The sequence below is a fragment of the Watersipora subatra genome, chromosome 10 (genome assembly GCF_963576615.1).
Source record: "Watersipora subatra chromosome 10, tzWatSuba1.1, whole genome shotgun sequence".
In the NCBI taxonomy this organism is placed as follows: Eukaryota; Metazoa; Bryozoa; class Gymnolaemata; order Cheilostomatida; family Watersiporidae; genus Watersipora; species Watersipora subatra.
This window is the reverse complement of record NC_088717.1, coordinates 26,024,289-26,046,074: the sequence shown is the minus strand read 5'-3', so window position 1 is coordinate 26,046,074 and position 21,786 is coordinate 26,024,289. Positions and strand designations below refer to the sequence as shown.

The following is a 21,786-nucleotide window of genomic DNA, read 5'->3' as shown; positions in this document are numbered from 1 at the left end:
CAACTTTATAAGAGGAAATAAGTGAGGTGATGCATCTATGACTTTTAAAACAGCGTCATTGAACTAGCAAAATCAGCTGCTACATTTTTCAAATAGTTTCAAAAGTGCCCTAGCGCAACCCAACACTGATGTCACAGCTGATATAAACTAGTATGACAACACTAAGCGATTGTTAGCTATTTACCGGAACAATCTGTAAAAAGATATAAATCGATAGATTTTACAAAATAAAGGGCTGCAAACAAACCCAAAATAAATTGACAGCATGAATGCTATTATCTCCTATTATATATATTATATACGAATAATATTATCTTCAACCACAACAATGCCTCATGTACCTAGTTACAGGCACTCTTAAAGAAATAATTTGGTTATAAACAATACGAAGCTGTCCATCCATCAACAAAATATGCAATGTTCATGCTATATTCTATTATATAAATACACTCGTGTTGTGAATAATGACATGAAAAAAGAAAAAAAAAACGGAATTAAAAAAAAAAAAACGGGATTAAAAAAAAATTTCTTACAAAGTTGAAAACAATTGGCATGAAAACCCTGTGAAATCCTAACTGAGACATCAAAACTAAGAGGCTAAAAAAAGAAAATGATTAGTTTGTGTTTTTAGAGTTTATTCAAGGACCCACTTACCATGCGCCTAAAAAACCATTTAGTTTAAATATTCACTAAGCATATGCTAAACATCTACCGAAATGTCCTAATAAATTGAAAAACTTCAAAGGTCAAAATACTCTTATGAAGTTCACAGATCTACAGGCCTGCAACGATGAATGATTGTAAAAACAATTTCTGAAAATTTGAACTGAGATACAAAACTACTAGTACAGACTATACCTGCTTGAGAAATTCAAAGATCAGATAATTTAACAAAATAAAAAACGCACAAATGCTAGCTCGCTACTTACAAGTATGGTAGGCATCAAAGACTGAGAATTGTCCACCGACCACTCCGCCCTTTGACTCCACAATGCTGCTGGCTACAGATGATGTTGTCTGCATATTCTTGTGCCCGGTGCTGTCTACCGAGAATCTCCCAGTTGCTTTAATACTCTCTGTCCTCCACCTGTTATTGTCATTAAAATTCACTAGCTCTTGAATCACAGGCTAGTTTAATATGATCTCTACTAAACACATATACCACATGTCCCGGCATGTAAGCATATCCCACATATAAGCTGACCCTAAAAACAACCGTGAAATTAAGGAATTCATAAGAATTCGTATATAAGCCAACCCTAAACATCATAAAAATTGTGGCCTCTTATAGCATCGAACGATCATCAAAGTTTATGCTAATAAATCTGGTCAAGGTTAAAACAACCTAAATGGACAAATGAGTCGCGATTTCAGACACCAGTGTTAATGACAAATAAACAAAATAACACCAAATAACAAAGTTGAGTTATACGACTTTGAAGCTGCACTAACTGAATTTATAATATTGGTAACGATTTTTGCAACACATGCATCATGACCAATCAAAAAGTGATCTTTCTGAATCCGAAGTCAGTTTAGCCAATAAAGGTCTCCAACCCTCGGAAAAAAAACCTTGAAACCGTTGCTATGCTAAACAGGAAGTACTAAAAAATAGTGTACGATAAAAGTAATCAATTCTTTTTTGCCAATATCAAAGATAACTTTGACATTTTGGACACTTGTGATGAGTATTTTGGTATTCTAACTGATGTCGAAAGCAGCGAAAGTAAAGGGAATGACGATGATATTTATCAATTCTGTTAAGATTATTATATTTAATTATAAGAATAATTATTCGATTCTATAAGATTATTATACGATTTAATTATAAGAATAACTATTCGAATTTACAAGATCGGACTATATAGTGTCCGATGGTGTGCAATATGTTACTGTTACTATTTTTCTAAAGATTTTGTTGGTCACTTTGTCGGCTGTGCTCAAAATCATGACACTGCCATTCTGTTTTTAATATCTGCAAAATTAAGAATAAGTAATACAATTTCTGATAGATATACAGCGATTTCTATGACAGCGAGTTAAAATCTGTTTAGATTTTTAAATTCAGTATATTTTTTGTATATAGATACCGAAATCTAAATAAATATTACAACTTCTCGATAATGGTTGCGTTGACGGTTTGAAATATAAACAAAATTGTGCATCGGTTTTCGTTTCTCAAACCTTACCACCAGTTTACTCAGAACTCTGTTTTCGCACTAATGGTGAACGAGCATTCAGTTTATTAACCATAAAACCTACTGTAATTAAGCCAAATCAAAATTTTTTTGCAAAATAACTGAGATAATTTTCTCCTTCTGTTAATGTAAATAACTCCAAATCACATACACCCAACTTTACCATGGTTTCTGAGACCATGACCCAAATGTCAAATATTTGAATTCACCGAATATTTAATCGACTCAGTAAAACTTTTTATTTCATAGCGTAAGAGTTATAGTAGTAACCATTACTATTATGTTACTCCTCTACTGCTTTTAAATTAAAAAAGCAGTGTAAGAGATTCGTTTTCTATTATGGGTAAAATCAGGCATTTCTTCAGTAAAGTCTTTTAGCTGTACGAGTGATACTACTAATGTAATTGCATGTGAGGCGTGGAAAACGCAAGCGATCAAGTATTTGACCAACCACAGACTGTTATTGCCATCATAGCGCACTATGAGCAAACATGAGCTGCTTCCCTCGGGTGTGCACACTTTTATTGTGAGAAGAAACCTGAGCAAAAAAAGGCTAAATGCACCAGTTGCGTTGCATTTTTTGCAATAAATCTTCACATGCAGCTTTCTTCAAGTGCGAGCCATCGCTACTGTATGAAACAAACTGTAAGTAACAAACTGTAAGTAACAAACTGTAAGTAACAGGCTACCAGCCGTATGCCTAGCAAGGTTCAAGTTGTAGTTGTTTAAACTTACTTTCAATCAGAGTTACACGATTATAAGCCGGACCCGTTCGTTTGGTAACTTTTTACGTTTTGGAATCGGCTTGTGCGCAGGGATATACGGTACGTGTTAACAAGAAACATGTTAGCATAAGTGAATAATAGCAAAGATTTTGATGGAATTTGATGAGCCCTAGCAAGAATGGTCCGCGTAAAAACATCGGCTAGCTGAAATAGCAGCAATGCTTGAAGTGCATGAAATCACACCTGTATCTCAAGAGATAAACACTTACTTATTATTGCGCGGAGAGACTTCCTACCATGCAATACATACAAACCACCAAGCGCACAGACGCGCAACAAAATTACCTCAGAGCTAAAACCTCCTAATGAACTCAGAGCTAAGACCTCCTAATGACCTCCGAGCGAAGACCTCCTAATGACCTCCGAGCGGAGACCTCCTAATGACCTCAGAGCTAAGACTTCCTAATGACCTCAGAGCTAAGACCTCCTAATGACCTCAAAGCTAAAACCTTCTAATGAGCTCAGAGCTAAGACCTCCTAATGAGCTCAGAGTTAAGACCTCCTAATGAGCTCAGAGCAAAGACCTCCTAATGAGCTCAGAGCTAAGATCTCCTAATGACCTCAGAGCTAAGACCTCCTAATGCGCTCAGAGCTAAGACCTCCTAATGAGCTCAGAGCTAAGACCTCCTAATGAGCTCAGAGCTAAGACCTCCTAATGACCTCAGAGCTAAGACCTCCTAATGACCTCAGAGCTAAGACCTCCTAATGAGCTCAGAGCTAAGACCTCCTAATGAACTCAGAGCTAAGACCTCCTAATGACCTCAGTGCTAAGACCCCCTAATGAACTCAGAGCTAAGACCCCCCTAATGAACTCAGAGCTAAGACTTCCTAACGACCTCAGAGCTAAGACCTCCTGATGACCTCAGAGCTAAAACCTCTTAATGACCTCAAAGCTAAGACCTCCTAATGAACTCAGAGCTAAGACCTCCTAATGACCTCAGTGCTAAGACCCCCTAATGACCTCAGAGCTAAGACCTCCTAATGACCTTAGAGTTAAGACCTCCTAATGACCTCAGAGCTAAGACCTTCTAATGAACTCAGAGCTAAGACCTCCTAATGACCTCAGAGCTAAGACCTCCTAATGACCTTAGAGTTAAGACCTCCTAATGACCTCAAAGCTAAGACCTCCTAATGAACTCAGAGCTAAGACCTCCTAATGAACTCAGAGCTAAGACCTCCTAATGACCTCAGAGCTAAGACTTCCTAATGACCTCAGAGCTAAGACCTCCTAATGACCTCAGAGCTAAGACCTCCTAATGACCTCAGAGCTAAAACCTTCTAATGACCTCAGAGCTAAGACCTCCTAATGACCTCAGAGCTAAGACCTCCTAATGACCTCAGAGCTAAAACCTTCTAATGAACTCAGAGCTAAGACCTCCTAATGACCTCAAAGCTAAGACCTCCTAATGACCTCAGAGCTAAGACCTCCTAATGAACTCAGAGCTAAGACCTTCTAATGACCTAAGACCTCCTAATGACCTCAGTGCTAAGACCCCCTAATTAACTCAGAGCTAAGACCTCCTCATGACCTCAGAGCTAAGACTCCCTAAAGAACTCAGAGCTAAGACCTTCTAATGAACTCAGAGCTAAGCCCTCCTAATGAACTCAGAGCTAAGACCTCCTAATGACCTCAGTGCTAAGACCCCCTAATGAACTCAGAGCTAAGACCTCCTAATGACCTCAGAGCTAAGACCTCCTAATGACCTCAGAGCTAAGACTCCCTAATGAACTCAGAGCTAAGACCTTCTAATGAACTCAGAGCTAAAATCTCCTAATGAACTCAGAGCTAAGACCTTCTAATGAACTCAGAGCTAAGAACTCCAAATGACCTTAGAGCTAAGACCTCCTAATGACCTCAGAGCTAAGACCTCCTAATGACCTCAGAGCTAAGACCTCCTAATGAGCTCAGAGCTAAGACCTCCTAATGAGCTCAGAGCTAAGACCTCCTAATGACCTCAGAGCTAAGACCTCCTAATGAGCTCAGAGCTAAGACCTCCTAATGAGCTCAGAGCTAAGACCTCCTAATGAGCTCAGAGCTAAGACCTCCTAATGACCTCAGAGCTAAGACCTCCTAATGAGCTCAGAGCTAAGACCTCCTAATGAACTCAGAGCTAAGACCTCCTAATGAACTCAGAGCTAAGACCTCCTAATGAACTCAGAGCTAAGACCTTTTAATGAACTCAGAGCTAAGACCCCCCAACGAACTCAGGGCTAAAACCTCCTAATGACCTCAGACTATGTCAAGACTTACAATGAGTTGCCCATCAGATTGCCCATGTTGACCTTCAACTCGCACTTCCTCACATTCACACCAATCAGCACACGTGTCTTCCAAGAAGAGTTGCTAGAGCTGCTAGCCACGGGCTGTTCTGGAATCTGTAAATGAGTTGGTCTACCGGGAGAGAGCTGGGCAGCGCCTACAAAACAGTGCATTGGAGGTAGAAAAAGGAAGCTAAGACAGGTAATTGGAGGTATGGCGGTGAAATAACAACCATTGGATTAGAACGATGTGGTTAGAAATATGACCAATAAAATGAAAGCTTTTAATTTGGAGTAACACCAGGAACATGGATGCTGACCAGCGGAAGGCTAACGACTGCTGCTCTGTAAACAGCATAAGAGGGGAAGTTCCTCCCTGCAAAAGGTTGGAAGGAAAATTACTACCAACCTTGTAACAGGCTGAATGAAACCGACATACATACCCGTGAAAATCTAAAAGCTAAAAAAGGGCACTCACCAGTAGAAGGCTGAAAAGGTGTCTTGAGTGAAGTCAATAGCCTCTCTGAAGCTGATGATCTTCTGCCACTGGCTATATTAGATCTCTCAGGCTTGTTTCTCATGCGAGGAGCCTCAGGGTCAGGCACAGCATTCTCTGAAATAGCAGCACTAGCGCCGGTAATAGAAATATGGTGACATCACATATTACAAAACCAATATGTTTCCACATTAGCTTCAGATGTTCAAACCGTCTATAGCAAACTAATTACAAATGTACATTAAAACTGACAAACTTGAAGACACTTCCTGTGGTCACATATGTTTTAGTTGGGTTCGCTAGAAAGAGAATGTAATTAGAAATGACTAAAAACTTGCTTCACAAAAGCTGTCGATAAATAGAAGGTTCAACTGAGCATAAATCACACAGAATAATCTAATTCCAGAGTGACTATTAGAAAACGATATTATAATGTTTCAGGGTGCAAACAATTGAAGCATCATACATTGTAGGTTAAAAATGCTATACAAGCTGTGTGACCTTGTACAAAGGAATGTTCGGTGTAATTATTTGTATCAAAGTTTTACAACAGTAACAACTTTTCTACCTGGTTGAGGTTGGTGAGGTGCAGAGCTCTCGTCTCCAAGAAAAAGTCTCCGAGCTAAACCCCTCCTGTACCAAGCCTTAGGAAAAGCAAGAATCTCCTGCAGTCTTCGCATGTCAAACTTGAAGTCAGCGAATCCAATGTCCCACACGGCTACAAAATAAAGCACATAGATTATCACTTGTTATGATATGCTGAGGTCAAAGTTCACACCACTTTGCAAATGGAACAATGAACAAAAAAATTGCAAAATGCAACCATGGACAATTGCTTTTGCAACTGTCCATTTGCAAATGTAAACTTCGGAAGTTTTTCATAATATATTTTTTCTATAGGCATTTCTGTAATGTTTGACCTGAGTTGTCACAGTGAGCAGCAATGGACAACTGTTTTGCTGCTCACTTTGACAACTCAGGTCAAACATTACAGAAATGCCAATAGAAAAATATGTTATGAAAAACTTGCGAAGTTTGCAATGAGATGAGTGCAGTGTAATAAGGAAGTTTAAAGCTCTAAGGTAGCGCAACTTAGAACTACTCCCAAGAAAGGTTGCCAAACCTACACCGTCTCTCAATACCGCTTGAATTCTTACCAAGCACTAGCCTAATTAATGTATTCTTCATCACCGTACTGGAGACTGCACACACCTTCAGTACCTGCCAGCAAAGAGAATGGACCTAGAGCGCTTACTGGCCTGTAGAAGCACCTTGAGCACATGCTAGCGCCTGAAACCATCTGTTAGCATGGGCCAGTGTAGTGCCTTTTTACACTAGCCCGCATGGTGACAACCTTTAGCATGTCTTAGCTTAGCGAATGCTTATAGAGGACTAGGTAAGATCACATGCACCACCATCAGAATAAGAGCCCTTACATTTGGAGCAAATAGTAAAACCCACACCGTGTGAGTGCGCGCGGTGTGACAACTGATATGAATTTGCTAAGTACATAAGCTACATCGCTTAAAACTACCATACTAAAAAGAGAGCAAAGGACAGTAGTGAGTAACTCTATGTGCCATGGGTTACTTACAGCTGACCCTGACATTGTTGCAGAACTTCTCTCCCTTACGAACCAACATTACTTCTTGGGTCCGTCTCGTCCTCACCAAATGTATTCTGACAGAGTCTACATTGAGACTCAGAGAGTCCTTGCGGCCTGATTTGGCCTCATTAGACGCTTTTTCTTTCAGTGATGCTGTTTTTGTGGTAAAATAATTAGTAAGATCAATAGCACGAAGAGTGATTAATAGGTCAATTCATTTAGACGATTATATCTTACAAGGGTTTGACGAGAGCAGTTACTGATAGGGTGAGCATTAACTCTTTCATCTGTTATCTATAAAATGACTGAATGAAAACATATAATAAGATAAAGCTATTGCTGATATACAAGTTTGGCTGGCAGCAAGAAAGAACACAATTGTATAAAAACGTGATGCAAGTCCAGATTAAGCAAAACTATGTTTTTAAATTTAACCAAGCTTCTTTCACCTTTTTACTGGAGTCCTGCACTAGCGAGTAAGTCGGATGAACTTGAAAAATATTTGATAGAGACAAACGCAGAGAGCGCTATCTGTTGAAAGGAAGAAAGCTATTTCTTCAAAAACCAACATTAAGACTGGAAATACATGACCCTAGCCTCTAATGACTATCTTTGGCCTACATACTATATAAAAATGAGCTCACATTTGAGTATTCCAGTACTGGTGGTCTTCTTTCCCGTAGCAAGACCTCCTCCTCCATACGGATGAAAGATGAAGAGAGAAAAGTTAGAGAGTGAGAAATACACACTCAGACCGGCTGTCTGATCTAGGCTGTTGTTTGATATATTGATACTGCTATCTAGGCCTGAGTCCTTGAGTCTGCTGGTGCCACTAAATGCTCGTGGTCTGGTGAGAGGCGCTGCTCCCCGCTGACCTGTAGATTGAGCTTAATACATGTATATGTATTGAAAGACAGCAACAATAGTTCCATCTAACAAGCCTAAATTGTCTCACAATAAAATTAATCAGAGCATTTTTGCTAAGGCTAACACTCACGAACAAGGATACATCTACATATACCAATCTCAGTCTATGTGTCGTGTGTCATATGTTCGTATATAGCAATGTCCCGCTATAACAATTAAAATCTAGAAATGAAGAATCCGCATTGAGAAAGATTTGATTTCGGAACCTCCATGATCTGCAGACCAACAATCTAATCCACTACCCTATGATACCCAAGCGGTGAATGATTGTGAGGACGTGCATTACATCGGTTAAAATACCTACGCATGGGGTTATTAAATAGCACTATTGATCATTACACCTGACAACAATTATTAACTGGCTACTGTTTTAATAACGATTCAGACTACTAGCTCACCAGGTGAGTTACTCAAATTCATCCGGTAATTATTTTATTACCCGTGCAACGCCGGACATTCATCTAATTGTTATATAGTTTAAAAAGGTTTACAAAAATGAAGGAACAGGGAAATAAAAACTCACTGGCTCTCAACAAGTGATAGAAGTTAATGTAAAATACCTTTTATATTTGAACAAATGATATCAATTGTTTAACAAAAATAAAAAGTTAAACCAGAAACAAGACTTGAAGATATCCAAATCGGAAATATCAAACTTCTTTCGTAGAGCATAGAAGTTTATAGTTACGAGGTCAGTGATGCAATAATGCTACTTTGAATTTAAGGAAAGAAAAAATGCGGCTAGGCAACCTTAAGAACACCTGAAAAAAAAGTAAAACTGCAAAAACCAGCACACAATTTGACACGCTTACCAGACCCAAATATGCCTACCACAACTATAGGTATTAGAGTTAGATATTACACACTTTATCTTTATACTTTACAAGTATGTACAACTTAAAGACCTCCACCATAAGGTGATGCATTTGTACAAACATAGTGGAAGAACAAATTACGTAATGCGCTCATTAAGTAATACACTCATAAGATATGAAGTGGAGACAATTACCTCTAGACTTTGGTAATGCACTCATAAAGAACGAGGTGGAGACAACTACCTTTAGACCTTGGTAATGTACTCACAAAGAAAGAGGTGGAGACAACTAATTTTAGAGTTTGGTAATGCACTCATAAGGTACAAGGTGGAGGCAACTACTTTTAGACATTAGTAATGCACTCATAAAGAACGAGGTGGAGACAACTACCTTTAAACTTCGGTAATGCACTCATAAGGTACAAGGTAGAAGCAACTATCTCTAGACATTGGTAAAACACTAATAAAGAACAAGGTTGAGACAACTACCTTTAGACTTTGGCACTGGTGGAGGAGTCTCAGGCTTGGCTTGCACCATAAAGTTGTCAATATCAGATCTTTGTGTAGAAAATATGAGGTCAAGTGAAGGCAATTGTATAAGACATTCCACTTTTGACACGGGCAGACAACTACAAGAAAAATAACGTTAAGACTGCTGACTATTATATTTCCACAGCCTTAGTATTAAAGAATATGACAAACATGACAAGCTATACACTAAAACTGACTATGTATGTATAACATCTATGTATGTATAACATCTATGTATGTATAACATCTATGTATGTATAACATCTATGTATGTATAACATCTATGTATGTATAACATCTATGTATGTATAACATCTATGTATGTATAACATCTATGTATGTATAACATCTATGTATGTATAACATCTATGTATGTATAACATCTATGTATGTATAACATCTGTGTATGTATAACATCATCCAAAGATAATGTTTTCGTTACACACTGACAACAAAAATAAGAAGATAGATATCCGGAAATATTGAGTGAGTTGAACAAAAGTGTTTTAAAAGTTGGTAGTCTAATAGTATTGCAAAATAATTGGGATGGCAAACTGTAGATTGTAGCAACCAAAAGTTCATAAACTGAACCATACGGTGGTGGATGTAGTATGTTTGTGTCTCGAAATATGTTTGTCAAATATGTTTGTCATATGTGTAAAGATAAATACAAATATTCTGGGCGTACTAATAAGCTAATAATAATCTAATAATAAACTGTATGCAGTAATTTGAAAACTGTGACACAACTGCAGAAATGAGTAAGTTTGGGATACGGCAGTATGTTCAAAGATTTTGTGATGTGATTGATAAAGGGGTGGTGAGCTGAAATATGCGATTGTAAGAAACAAGAAATATAAGTTTCTTGTAGGCTGAACTTGATTGACTATCATGTTTAGGAGAATATGAATGTGTCTTTAGAAACAGCTGTACATACATTGTACATGTTTCAAGACAACAAAGAACAATGATGAAAAGTAAGCTTTAACTTGATCACTGCTTGTTTTGTATGCTGCTATTGCCTCACGGAATTCCCCTGAATCTTAATAAAAACTTTAAAAAAAATTCATCTAAAGCTATAGTAATGATGCATAAAGTACAATTTTAGTTAATAGTGCAGAATACAAAGCAGTTCTTCATATGACCTCATAAGCATATAAAATTTGTTGAGTCATTGCTATGGCTATTTCCTACTTAAGAGTAGGTACTATATCTTCCTCTATCAGTTGACAGAGCAAGTCACTTTTCAATCTCAAGTACCTCTATTACTGACCACTAAATAATCCAGAGCCTTCCATTTGACTTCTTCAAATGTATGATCTACATCCTTTAAGTATAAATTGCAGATTTTGTATCAAGTACAAGTGCATTAAATATCAGACAGAACAGTCAATACAAAACAAGTGATATAGAGTAAGACAAGTACCCCCTACCTAAACCTGATAGTAGACGGCAGCACGGAACAGTAGACAATAATATCTACAGGAAAGTTTGACATTTGTCCGTCTCTGCCGGCCACTGACATAGACGAATTCTCGAGATCTTCAGCAGGGGTCTCTGGCTTGTCTTTGGCACTCATGGTGCTGGCAAGGAGCTGATTGAGATCGACCTTTTCTAGCGCCTGCTCGAGGAAGTCTAACAGGTTTGTGGTTACAATCATTTCCTGAGGATAAAAAGACAAAAATTAATTTGCAGTACATGGACTGACAAAAACCATTCAACTTACAATTTTTCTATAAACTTTGAACTACAAACTATACCAGTTGTTCTCTCTCGAAGATCACCCATCCTTACCCTACTCGTAAATCCTCTCTCGATCTACAACTTCCAGCATTAACCTCCGCACCTCCTTCATACTAAGCCTCAGCACCTGGACATAGTCAGCCTTCATACCAAGCCTCAGAAACATAAAATCAGCTGACTGCTAACATCCGATAAATCAACAACTTGAATCTATTTAGGACAGTCTTTAGGAAAGCAGCACTCGCTGCCGAGGCTTGAGTAGTCTGTGTATCGTTATACTGTCTTTTTTCTTTTTCTTTTAAATTGCATTACATTTTCATCCTTGTGAGCCACACCCTACTCCCTTCCTGCCAACTGAGCTCTGCACCTCGATTATCCAAGCTAGTGTGCATATGGAGCCTTCATTAATGATTTCTCTAGTGCCTTTTTTTTAGCAATTGTTTTTATGGTTGAAAAAACAAAACTCAATTCAAATACAAGTAGTCATAGATTCCATAGACATAATATGCATCTGCATTAGACGATACTAAATATACATGTACTATAAATAAAGTATAGTGTATAAAGTATACTATATATATAGTCTTACTCAATATACATGTATATATAAATCTCAGTGTTGGTTGGTTTTTGTGTGTCCGTCTGTGTGTCCAGTAATAGCGACAAAGTTTGGCGATTGAAAAACCCACTTTGCTCTGAATTTGAACACTTGAACCTCTAGTTCGGCAGACAGGCGCTTATCCAACACACTACACTGTCCAGCAGGCTATATGATGGAATCACTTGAACCTCTAGTTTGGCAGACAGGCGTTTATCCAACACACAACACTGTCCAGCAGGCTATATGATGGAATCACTTGAACCTCTAGTTTGGCAGACAGGCGTTTATCCAACACACTACACTGTCCAGCAGGCTATATGATGGAATCACTTGAACCTCTAGTTTGGCAGACAGGCGTTTATCTAACACACTACACTGTCCAGCAGGCTATATGATGGAATCACTTGAACCTCTAGTTCAGCAGACAGGCGTTTATCCAACACACTACACTGTCCAGCAGGCTATATGATGGAATCACTTGAACCTCTAGTTCAGCAGACAGGCGTTTATCCAACACACAACACTGTCCAGCAGGCTATATGATGGAATCACTTGAACCTCTAGTTCAGCAGACAGGCGTTTATCCAACACACAACACTGTCCAGCAGGCTATATGATGGAATCACTTGAACCTCTAGTTCAGCAGACAGGCGTTTATCCAACACACTACACTGTCCAGCAGGCTATATGATGGAATCACTTGAACCTCTAGTTCAGCAGACAGGCGTTTATCCAACACACTACACTGTCCAGCAGGCTATATGATGGAATAAACTGTGCACATACTCACTACATATGCCAATCCTTTATGGCTCAACATAACCGCAAATATTGCTATCACTCTCGTATGTCAGTCAATCAACTGAATTGTTTTCAAACAGTTTTATTTTATTTGTCTAAAACAGTGACGTGTATCTACTTACCTCAGGTAAAGCCTGCAATACAATCCATGTATAAAGACTGGCTCGTGTATCTACTTACCTCAGGTAAAGCCTGCAATACATTCCATGTATAAAGACTGGCTCGTGTATCTACTTACCTCAGGTAAAGCCTGCAATACGATCCATGTATAAAGACTGGCTTGTGTATGCACTTACCTCGGGTAAAGCCTGCAATACGATCCATGTATAAAGACTGGCTCGTGTATCTACTTACCTCAGGTGAAGCCTGCAATAAAATCCATGTATAAAGACTGGCTCGTGTATCTACTTACCTCAGGTAAAGCCTGCAATACGATCCATGTATAAAGACTGGCTCGTGTATTTACTTACCTCAGGTAAAGCCTGCAATACAATCCATGTATAAAGACTGGCTCTCTTTCTTTTGAATGAACCAGATGATCCGACACTTGAACGACTTCCTGCCCAAGAAGATTGCTCCTTGCTATTGGTTGACTGCAATGAAACACTACCAGCTCAGGACGGCATCAGGCATACTCAACAATACAGCATTCATAAAGAAAGTTGACAACAATAAAACAACAATAGCTATTGGAAGCAAATGAGAGAACAAAGGAAGAAAGAATGACCAGCCAATAGCATAACAAGAAACAAATGACCAGCCAATAGGATAATAAGAAACAAATGACCAGCCAATAGAATAATAAGAAACAAATGACTAGCCAATAGGATAATAAGAAACAAATGACCAGCCAATAGGATAATAAGAAACAAATGACCAGCCAAAAGGATAATAAGATACAAATGACCAGCCAATAGGATAATAAGAAACCAACGACCAGCCAATAGGGTAATCAGAAACAAATGACCAGCCAATAGGGTAATAAGAAACAAATATACATTTGATAGAATTCCGACTCACTGATTTCTGGTGCTCGGATGGCTCAGAAGCTTCTATCTTTACTGGTTTACCGGAATCATCAAATGTAAATCCACCTGGTTTTAAAAATTTAGGTGAGCCAGCATTTCTTTTGTCTGATGATGGTGAAACAGACCTCCCTGTGCTGTAGCAATACCAGACTGATGAAAAGTATGTAATAAAAAATCGTATACATCAACAGTCAAATGCTTTGTTGCAAAACAAAAGGAATTACATGATAGCGCTAACTTACCTCATATGAAGCGTTACAACAATATGAGTTCAAACATTATTGTAGCGGACAAAAATTATATAATATAGAACTCGTTAAGTATTTTATAGATTACAAAATAAAATACTACTTTGGCGTAAAAACATGAGTAGTGGAAGCATTAAAACAGAGATAACTGTGTGAAAATCAAAATTAAAAAGCATAAAATCTGCTTCGCTATATGAATATTAAAGTTAAACCTGAACATTTCAAAACGCCATTAAAAGCATAAGACCAAGAGTCAAAGTCAAATTGGTTAAAGTGGTTAAACCAGACTGATTATGGTAAACAGAAGAAGATTGGCCAGCTCACCGAGTTCCTTCAAGGGTAGGAGTTGTCTTAGACCTAACCATGTTAACATCTGGTGTAGCCTTGTTAGTGGAAGGTGGAATCACATCCCTAGCAAGGGAAGAGGGAGGAGTCTCGACTACTTGTGTTTTGGAAGAATAGTGAACCTGAACGATAAGACTCGAAGTGTCAATGTTATGGTGTCATACGATACCATACTATAAGTTATGGTGTCATGCGGTGCAGTACTATGACTTATAGTGTCATACTATGTTTATGGTGTCATATGATGCTATACTATGACTTATGGTGTCATACGGTGCCGCACTATGTCTTATGGTGTCATATGGTGCCTTACTATGACTTATGGTGTCATATGGTGCCGTACTATGACTTAGTGTCATATGGCAATGTAATATGACTTATGGGGCTGTACAGTGATGTACTACGTCTTATGGTGCCGTATAGTGTCACATGACCTCAAATGGAGCCATACAATATTATATGGTGCCACACGGTTACAATCTGTGAGCCATTCGATGCTGCGCAAAAACCTGTCCAAATGTGATTTACCAAATTAAAATACTGAGCATTAAAAAACTCAATACTGCTATTAGAACAAATATCGTGTGGTGAATGTTAGATGAAAGCATCTGTATTGCCCAATAAATCTAACAAGACCATGCCTAGTATTGCGACCAGATGCTAGCTTCTCATTGGATAAGTGCCAACAGTAAGGCTTCATAGGGTGCAAAGTATACTTTCATCTAAGATATCAAATGGAAAGAATAAAAAACACGATTGAATGCTTTCAGATTCTGTAGGTGTAGCCACTAGGGTAAGCAACAAAATGTATCAATCACTGAAAGTGAATAAGAAATGTGTGATCATCAAGGCCTATGTGTATGCAAACACTTGAGTTATCCTTTGCTGGACAAGTAAAATGACATGATTGACAAGGCTAAGTACTTTAAAGATTATGACATCTGATTGACAAGTTGAGGTACTTTAAAGATTATGACATCTGATTGACAAGGTGAGGTACTTAAAAGATTATGGCATCTGATTGACAAGGTGAGGTACTTTAAAGATTATGGCATCTGATTGACAAGGTGAGGTACTTTAAAGATTATGACATCTGATTGACAAGTTGAGGTACTTTAAAGATTATGACATCTGATTGACAAGGTGAGGTACTTTAAAGATTATGACATCTGATTGACAAGGTGAGGTACTTTAAAGATTATGACATCTGATTGACAAGGTGAGGTACTTTAAAGATTATGACATCTGATTGACAAGGTGAGGTACTTTAAAGATTATGACATCTGATTAACAAGGTGAGGTACTTTAAAGATTATGACATCTGATTGACAAGGTGAGGTACTTTAAAGATTATGACATCTGATTGACAAGGTGAGGTACTTTAAAGATTATGACATCTGATTGACAAGGTGAGGTACTTTAAAGATTAGAAGAGGACCCAAAGACGATTTCAATGAGTACATTTTAGTATACACTCAATGCATTTGTTATAAAAAAACAATGAGGTGTTGCAGCCAACCAATCTTAAATATATTATAATGCCCGACTATTTTTTTCTCACAAATTTATGTATATGATACTCGTTTTTGTTGAACAAATCTTTATAACTACTGTCTAGGATTTTAGTTAATTATATCATTTAGTGTTTTAATTGGGCGTTCCATTTGTTAATAAATGTTCAGTAAATGCTGCGACTCATACTCGGTATATTGGAATCCCTAATATCTGCTGAATCTGTCTAATCAGCCGGAATATGTCGATACAGACTGGCGTATGCCGATATTGGCTGGCATTTGCCGGTTTACCGTATATAAGGAAGCCTTAATTTTAGAGAACGAGAGAATCGGTAGTGGAGTCAGTCAGAAATGTAAGATCTGATTTATATTATGGTACTCAATGGTTTGGAGACTACTTTAAATCAACAAGGAATGAACTTGTGCAAGTGCACAGTTGAATAGAAGAAGTCAAGCAGTGTTATCCTCAATATAGATACAAACAGGTGACAGTAACCTTTCACTATAGCAGGTGCAATCATATTATACGATGGTTTGAAATGAGGTATCGACAGGCATGCGTTTACTCTCTTCACCCGGCACCAGCGCAACTAGATTAGTATGTACTATCGTCTACATCAATCACTGCAAAAACAACCACAGCTTTTCTAAAAAAATATTTTGGTCAGTCTTTCAGTAGGTCATAGTCGGGCAGTAATAAAACTCAAAATTAGTTTCACTGTCTATAGAAGAATATCACCGTCTATGTGAATCGGAATGTCACTAATAAACCCCATAAAACCTACATGTAAGCTATCTTAAAGCACCTTTGTTTAGCAAGCAGTGTTACTATTCAATGGCAAGCTTAACAACCAAAAGACAAAGGTCAATCAAAGAACGAACTACAGAAAACTCAAAATCAACTAAAGAATTCATTAGCATTTTCAAGACGTGCAATATGCCCAACAAGGGTTAAGCTTATAGCAACTATCTGTATGTCTATCCTCTATCTCTGACTAAAGTGATACAATGGAACATCCCAACATAATGAAGGTTAGAAAGTTAGAAATTTTATACAGTTCTATTCACAAGAGCAGCAAATAGACTCATGAGACAATAGACATAGAAAATAAGTGCTGAGGAGTATGACTAATAAACAAGTGAAAGAGAGCACAACTACTAGAGAACGTACCTTGACCTCGATTCCTGGCAGCAAAAAAACTGTCCTATTGTCCTGACTTTTGACCTTAGATGAGAGACTTTCCTGTTTGAACTTTCTGGTAGACTGCGGAGACGTTGATATCGACCGTAACATGCTTCAAGTGAAACAACATATTTGATGAATAATCTTACGACAAGTGGCCTCAATAAAATATAACAGAAATCTGAACAGAGAACCGTGCAGACATGCTGTGTAAGAGAAACATGGTCTGATCAACTCTTCATCTTCTTATATTGACCTCATTCTCATGGTCTGTCTGGTTGTTTTTATTAACACTCTCTTATGATAGTAGACAGCTCCATCTGCACTGGCTAACGTACTCAGAGGTTGACCTATCTTGCAAACAGATCTATGTGCATCATTAATACATTTAGTAAGATTATTTGCTCGCATTTAATATTAAATTACTATTAGCAGTAAAATATGAGTTCGAAAAAATCTAAAACAAATCAGACCAATATATATTGCCTTTTTAATCATGCACAAAAGCGATTAAAAAGGCAATATATACTTCTCCAGAATTCAACTGGTCAACCCATGTTAATAGCACAAACATTTAGCTATATCTATATAATTAACAAGAAAGAAAGGGCTGTCTAGTAAGGATTTGGTTGATGTGAGACCAACAACCAGCAAACCTCCATCTACCATTTCATGCGACATTCATAGACATGGTCACTCAGACCAGCATTTAATTTATAAGTTGTTTATGGGGTAAAGGAAAGCTTGAGTCACTTGCAGGACCAGCAGTTACGGTGAAAAGCATGAATCATGTCAGCGAAAAACAGAAAAGAAAAATCTAAAACTACTATTAAGTAAGAATGCTTCTGGGAAATGCATTTCTGTGAATGATTATACCTAACAAAGAGATACACTAAATCGAAAATGCATAGAATAAGTCCCAAAGGAAGTGTGCCATCAAGATCAACTCTACACTCTGCAATAGTAGATGAGCGATATAAACGTACTGCTATCTACTAGTACAGAGAGACTCACTACTATCTACTAGTATAGAGAGACTCACTACTACCTACTAGTACAGAGAGACTCACTACTAACTACTAGTAGAGAGAGACACACTACCATCTACTAGTAGAGAGAGACACACTACCATCTACTAGTAGAGAGAAACACACTACTATCTACTAGTACAGAGAGACTCACTACTATCTACTAGTACAGAAAGACTCACTACTAACTACTAGTACGGAGAGACACACTACCATCTAGTAATAGAGAGAGAAACTCACTATTATCTACTAGTATAGAGAGACTCACTACTATCTACTAGTACAGAGAGACACACTACTATCTACTAGTACAGAGAAACTCACTACTATATACTAGTACAGAGAGACACACTACTATCTACTAGTACAAAGAGACTCACTACTATATACTAGTATAGAGAGACTCACTACTATCTACTAGTACAGAAATATTCACTACCATCTACTAGTAGAGAGAGACTCACTACTATCTACTAGTAGAGAGAGACTCACTACTATCTACTAGTAGAGAGAGACTCACTACTATCTACTAGTAGAGAGAGACTCACTACTATCTACTAGTACAGAGAGACTCACTACTATATACTAGTATAGAGAGACTCACTACTATTTACTAGTACAGAAATATTCACTACCATCTACTAGTACGGAGAGACTCACTACCATCTACTAGTGCAGAGAGACTCACTACTATATACTAGTATAGAGAGACTCACTACTATCTACTAGTACAGAAATATTCACTACCATCTACTAGTAGAGAGAGACTCACTACTATCTACTAGTAGAGAGAGACTCACTACTATCTACTAGTAGAGAGAGACTCACTACTATCTACTAGTAGAGAGAGACTCACTACTATGTACTAGTACAGAGAGACTCACTACTATATATTAGTATAGAGAGACTCACTACTATCTACTAGTACAGAAATATTCACTACCATCTATCACTACAGAGAGACTCACTACCATTTAATAGCACAGAGGCTAACTAATATTCACCAGAACATTGGTACCAATTAGCTTGATATTAAAATATATTCAACAACAGTTACTGGTGTAACAAAGAGATTGCTCTACAGTCAATCAAGGAATGACCATCTTTATGATGATAAGAACTGGCATTAATACAGGATTCGGGTCGGGGAAAAATAAAGAGCTAAAGCAGAGGCTATCGTTAGTCTTTAGGAAGAATGCTTCTGACCGTGATAATGGATGCTACAATGAGCTAGTTTTATTACACAGCACATAATCTCATCATTACCTATATCTCTTATTTCCTATAACTTTCAATTCAAAGCTCAGCATGAAATCATACTGTTACTATATCCATTACAGATTGGAACCTGATTCTTAATTAAATTATTTTAATTACATAGTTGAAAGAATGCAAGATCTTAACAGATTTTAACAAGACGGTAACAGATCACTCTCTAAGAGTTTAGGTGGTAACAGATCACTCTCTGAGAGTTTAGGTGGTAACAAATCACTCTCTGAGAGTTTAGGTGGTAACAAATCACTCTCTGAGAGTTTAGGTGGTAACAGATCACTCTCTGAGAGTTTAGGTGGTAACAGATCACTTTCTGAGAGTTTAGATGGTAACAGATCACTCTCTGAGAGTTTAGGTGGTAACAGTTCACTCTCTGAGAGTTTAGATGGTAACAAATCACTCTCTGAGAGTTTAGTTGGTAACAGATCACTCTCTGAGAGTTTAGTTGGTAACAGATCACTCTCTGAGAGTTTAGTTGGTAACAGATCACTCTCTGAGAGTTTAGATGGTAACAGATCACTCTCTGAGAGTTTAGATGGTAACAGATCACTCTCTGAGAGTTTAGATGGTAACAGATCACTCTCTGAGAGTTTAGATGGTAACAGATCACTCTCTGAGAGTTTAGATGATAACAGATCACTCTCTGAGAGTTTAGTTGGTAACAGATCACTCTCTGAGAGTTTAGGTGGTAACAGATCACTCTCTGAGAGTTTAGATGGTAACAAATCACTCTCTGAGCTGAACGTGTTAGAAGCTTCCAATCATTCAAACCAGCACATCGATCTCTAAACTCTGCTAGGAATCACTCCACTGCATTAGAAGCGTTCGAATTGCTAACAAGTCCTGAACAGAATAGCTTCTGGAACTGGGTACTATGTAAATATATTTAGAAGTGAAACAAAAAATGTAAAGCCTTGTGACCTAAGCAGCTGTTGAGGTGAACACACGGTGACCCCGACTGTGAGTAATAAAAAGCGAAAGTACAGAGGAAACTAGGTACACACTGAAGCGGGTGTGAATATATAGCCTTAGGAGTATAGGCGGTATTACCTGTTGCTCTCCTGCGTTATCACCGCTAGCCTATTACCGGTAGGGAAAGAAGCTAGAAGATTGTTGGCAGGTCTACTGAGAAAAAAAAGGCAAAAACTCAAGTGATGAAAGAAGAAACAGCCAGGAAGGGAGCAAAACATAAATGAGACATCTTATACGTGACTATAACATCTTTTTAAAGAATCAACAACTACAACCGCCCTCTAGAATAACAATAAAATCAAATCTGGATACAAGTGTTGAGATACATTGCCCATGCTTGCACGCCATTACTTAAATTACTGCACAAACGATTATAATACAAGATATCATTTTTAGAATAAAAGGCTTTTAACTCACCTTGGCTTAAAGCCAGTCTCCCCTTCCTCAGAGTCAGCGTTATCCGGGTGGAGAATGCACTGCCCGCTTGTTATGTCTATCTTGAGGTCCATAATAAGGTCTATGATGGGTTCGGGTGGCAAAAGTACAGACTTGGCCTCTTTAGTAGTTTTGGTAGGACTGCTACCTCCACTAGAATCATTACTGCATGTTAGACCATGATATTCATTCATAGTCCAGGGCAAAGGCGAGCAGGTCAGGGCGCTTTCAGATTCTATATGCGTACCTCAGGTTTTGTCATTGTAAGACATGCGTTGACGTTTATGTCATGTAGGTGCTATTTGAACACTCGCCGTGTAGAAATTATATTTGAGCTTGTGGATTTTTTAAGCGCTGGCATGATTAAACCATAACTGTCATGTACAACCTTTATTGTATATTCTAGATAAATCAGACACGCTGATTCCGATTTTGTACTCAAAATAAAGATTGGTCTACTAACTTTCCAAGTCATTAAGGCTTTTTAAAGCGTTTTAATATCCGTCTTGAAAACAACACAATCGACATAACAAGCTCCGCCCATAAATATGTGACGAAACCTAGCTTTTTCAGGAACGGAATTTAGAGATGTTTAGTCTGATTTAGAATAATAGAGATGGGTGTCTTAAAACCCATTATTATCTAAATCCAGCCTGTGAAATAATCTGTCTTTTATGAAAGGTATATAAACTATTTAAAATTGCTCGTAGCTTGTTACAGGATGTTTAATAGACTGAAGGCCAAAAAAAGAGCTCAAAAAGCGCGGTTTTATCACAAGCTAGCGTTGTTATCGCGTTTTTGGAGCTCATTTTGAAATATACAATGTTAAATAGCTTATCTAAAATTCAGAAAAGACTGGTTATTCTTAAGGATGAATTTAGATAACAATACATTTTAAAACACCCATACCTATTATTCTAAATCGGTCTAAACATCCTTAACTTCCGTTCCTAAAACGCTAGGTTACGTCACGTATTTATGAACGGAGCTTGTTGTGCCG

At 37.9% G+C, this 21,786-nt stretch overlaps 1 protein-coding gene across 1 annotated transcript in view; it reads right to left on the bottom strand.

Annotated features, from left to right (window-relative positions):
• LOC137406922 (bridge-like lipid transfer protein family member 1) overlaps positions 1–21,786 on the bottom strand; it is a 139,606-nt gene that overhangs the window by 17,289 nt on the left and 100,531 nt on the right. The window contains 13 exon segments of the mRNA XM_068093524.1: positions 930–1,087; positions 5,235–5,400; positions 5,721–5,855; positions 6,307–6,456; positions 7,333–7,497; positions 7,989–8,219; positions 9,575–9,714; positions 11,050–11,279; positions 13,232–13,354; positions 13,782–13,923; positions 14,362–14,504; positions 17,068–17,191; positions 20,769–20,939. Of these exon segments, the coding sequence (XP_067949625.1) occupies positions 930–1,087; positions 5,235–5,400; positions 5,721–5,855; positions 6,307–6,456; positions 7,333–7,497; positions 7,989–8,219; positions 9,575–9,714; positions 11,050–11,279; positions 13,232–13,354; positions 13,782–13,923; positions 14,362–14,504; positions 17,068–17,191; positions 20,769–20,939 (2,078 nt within the window).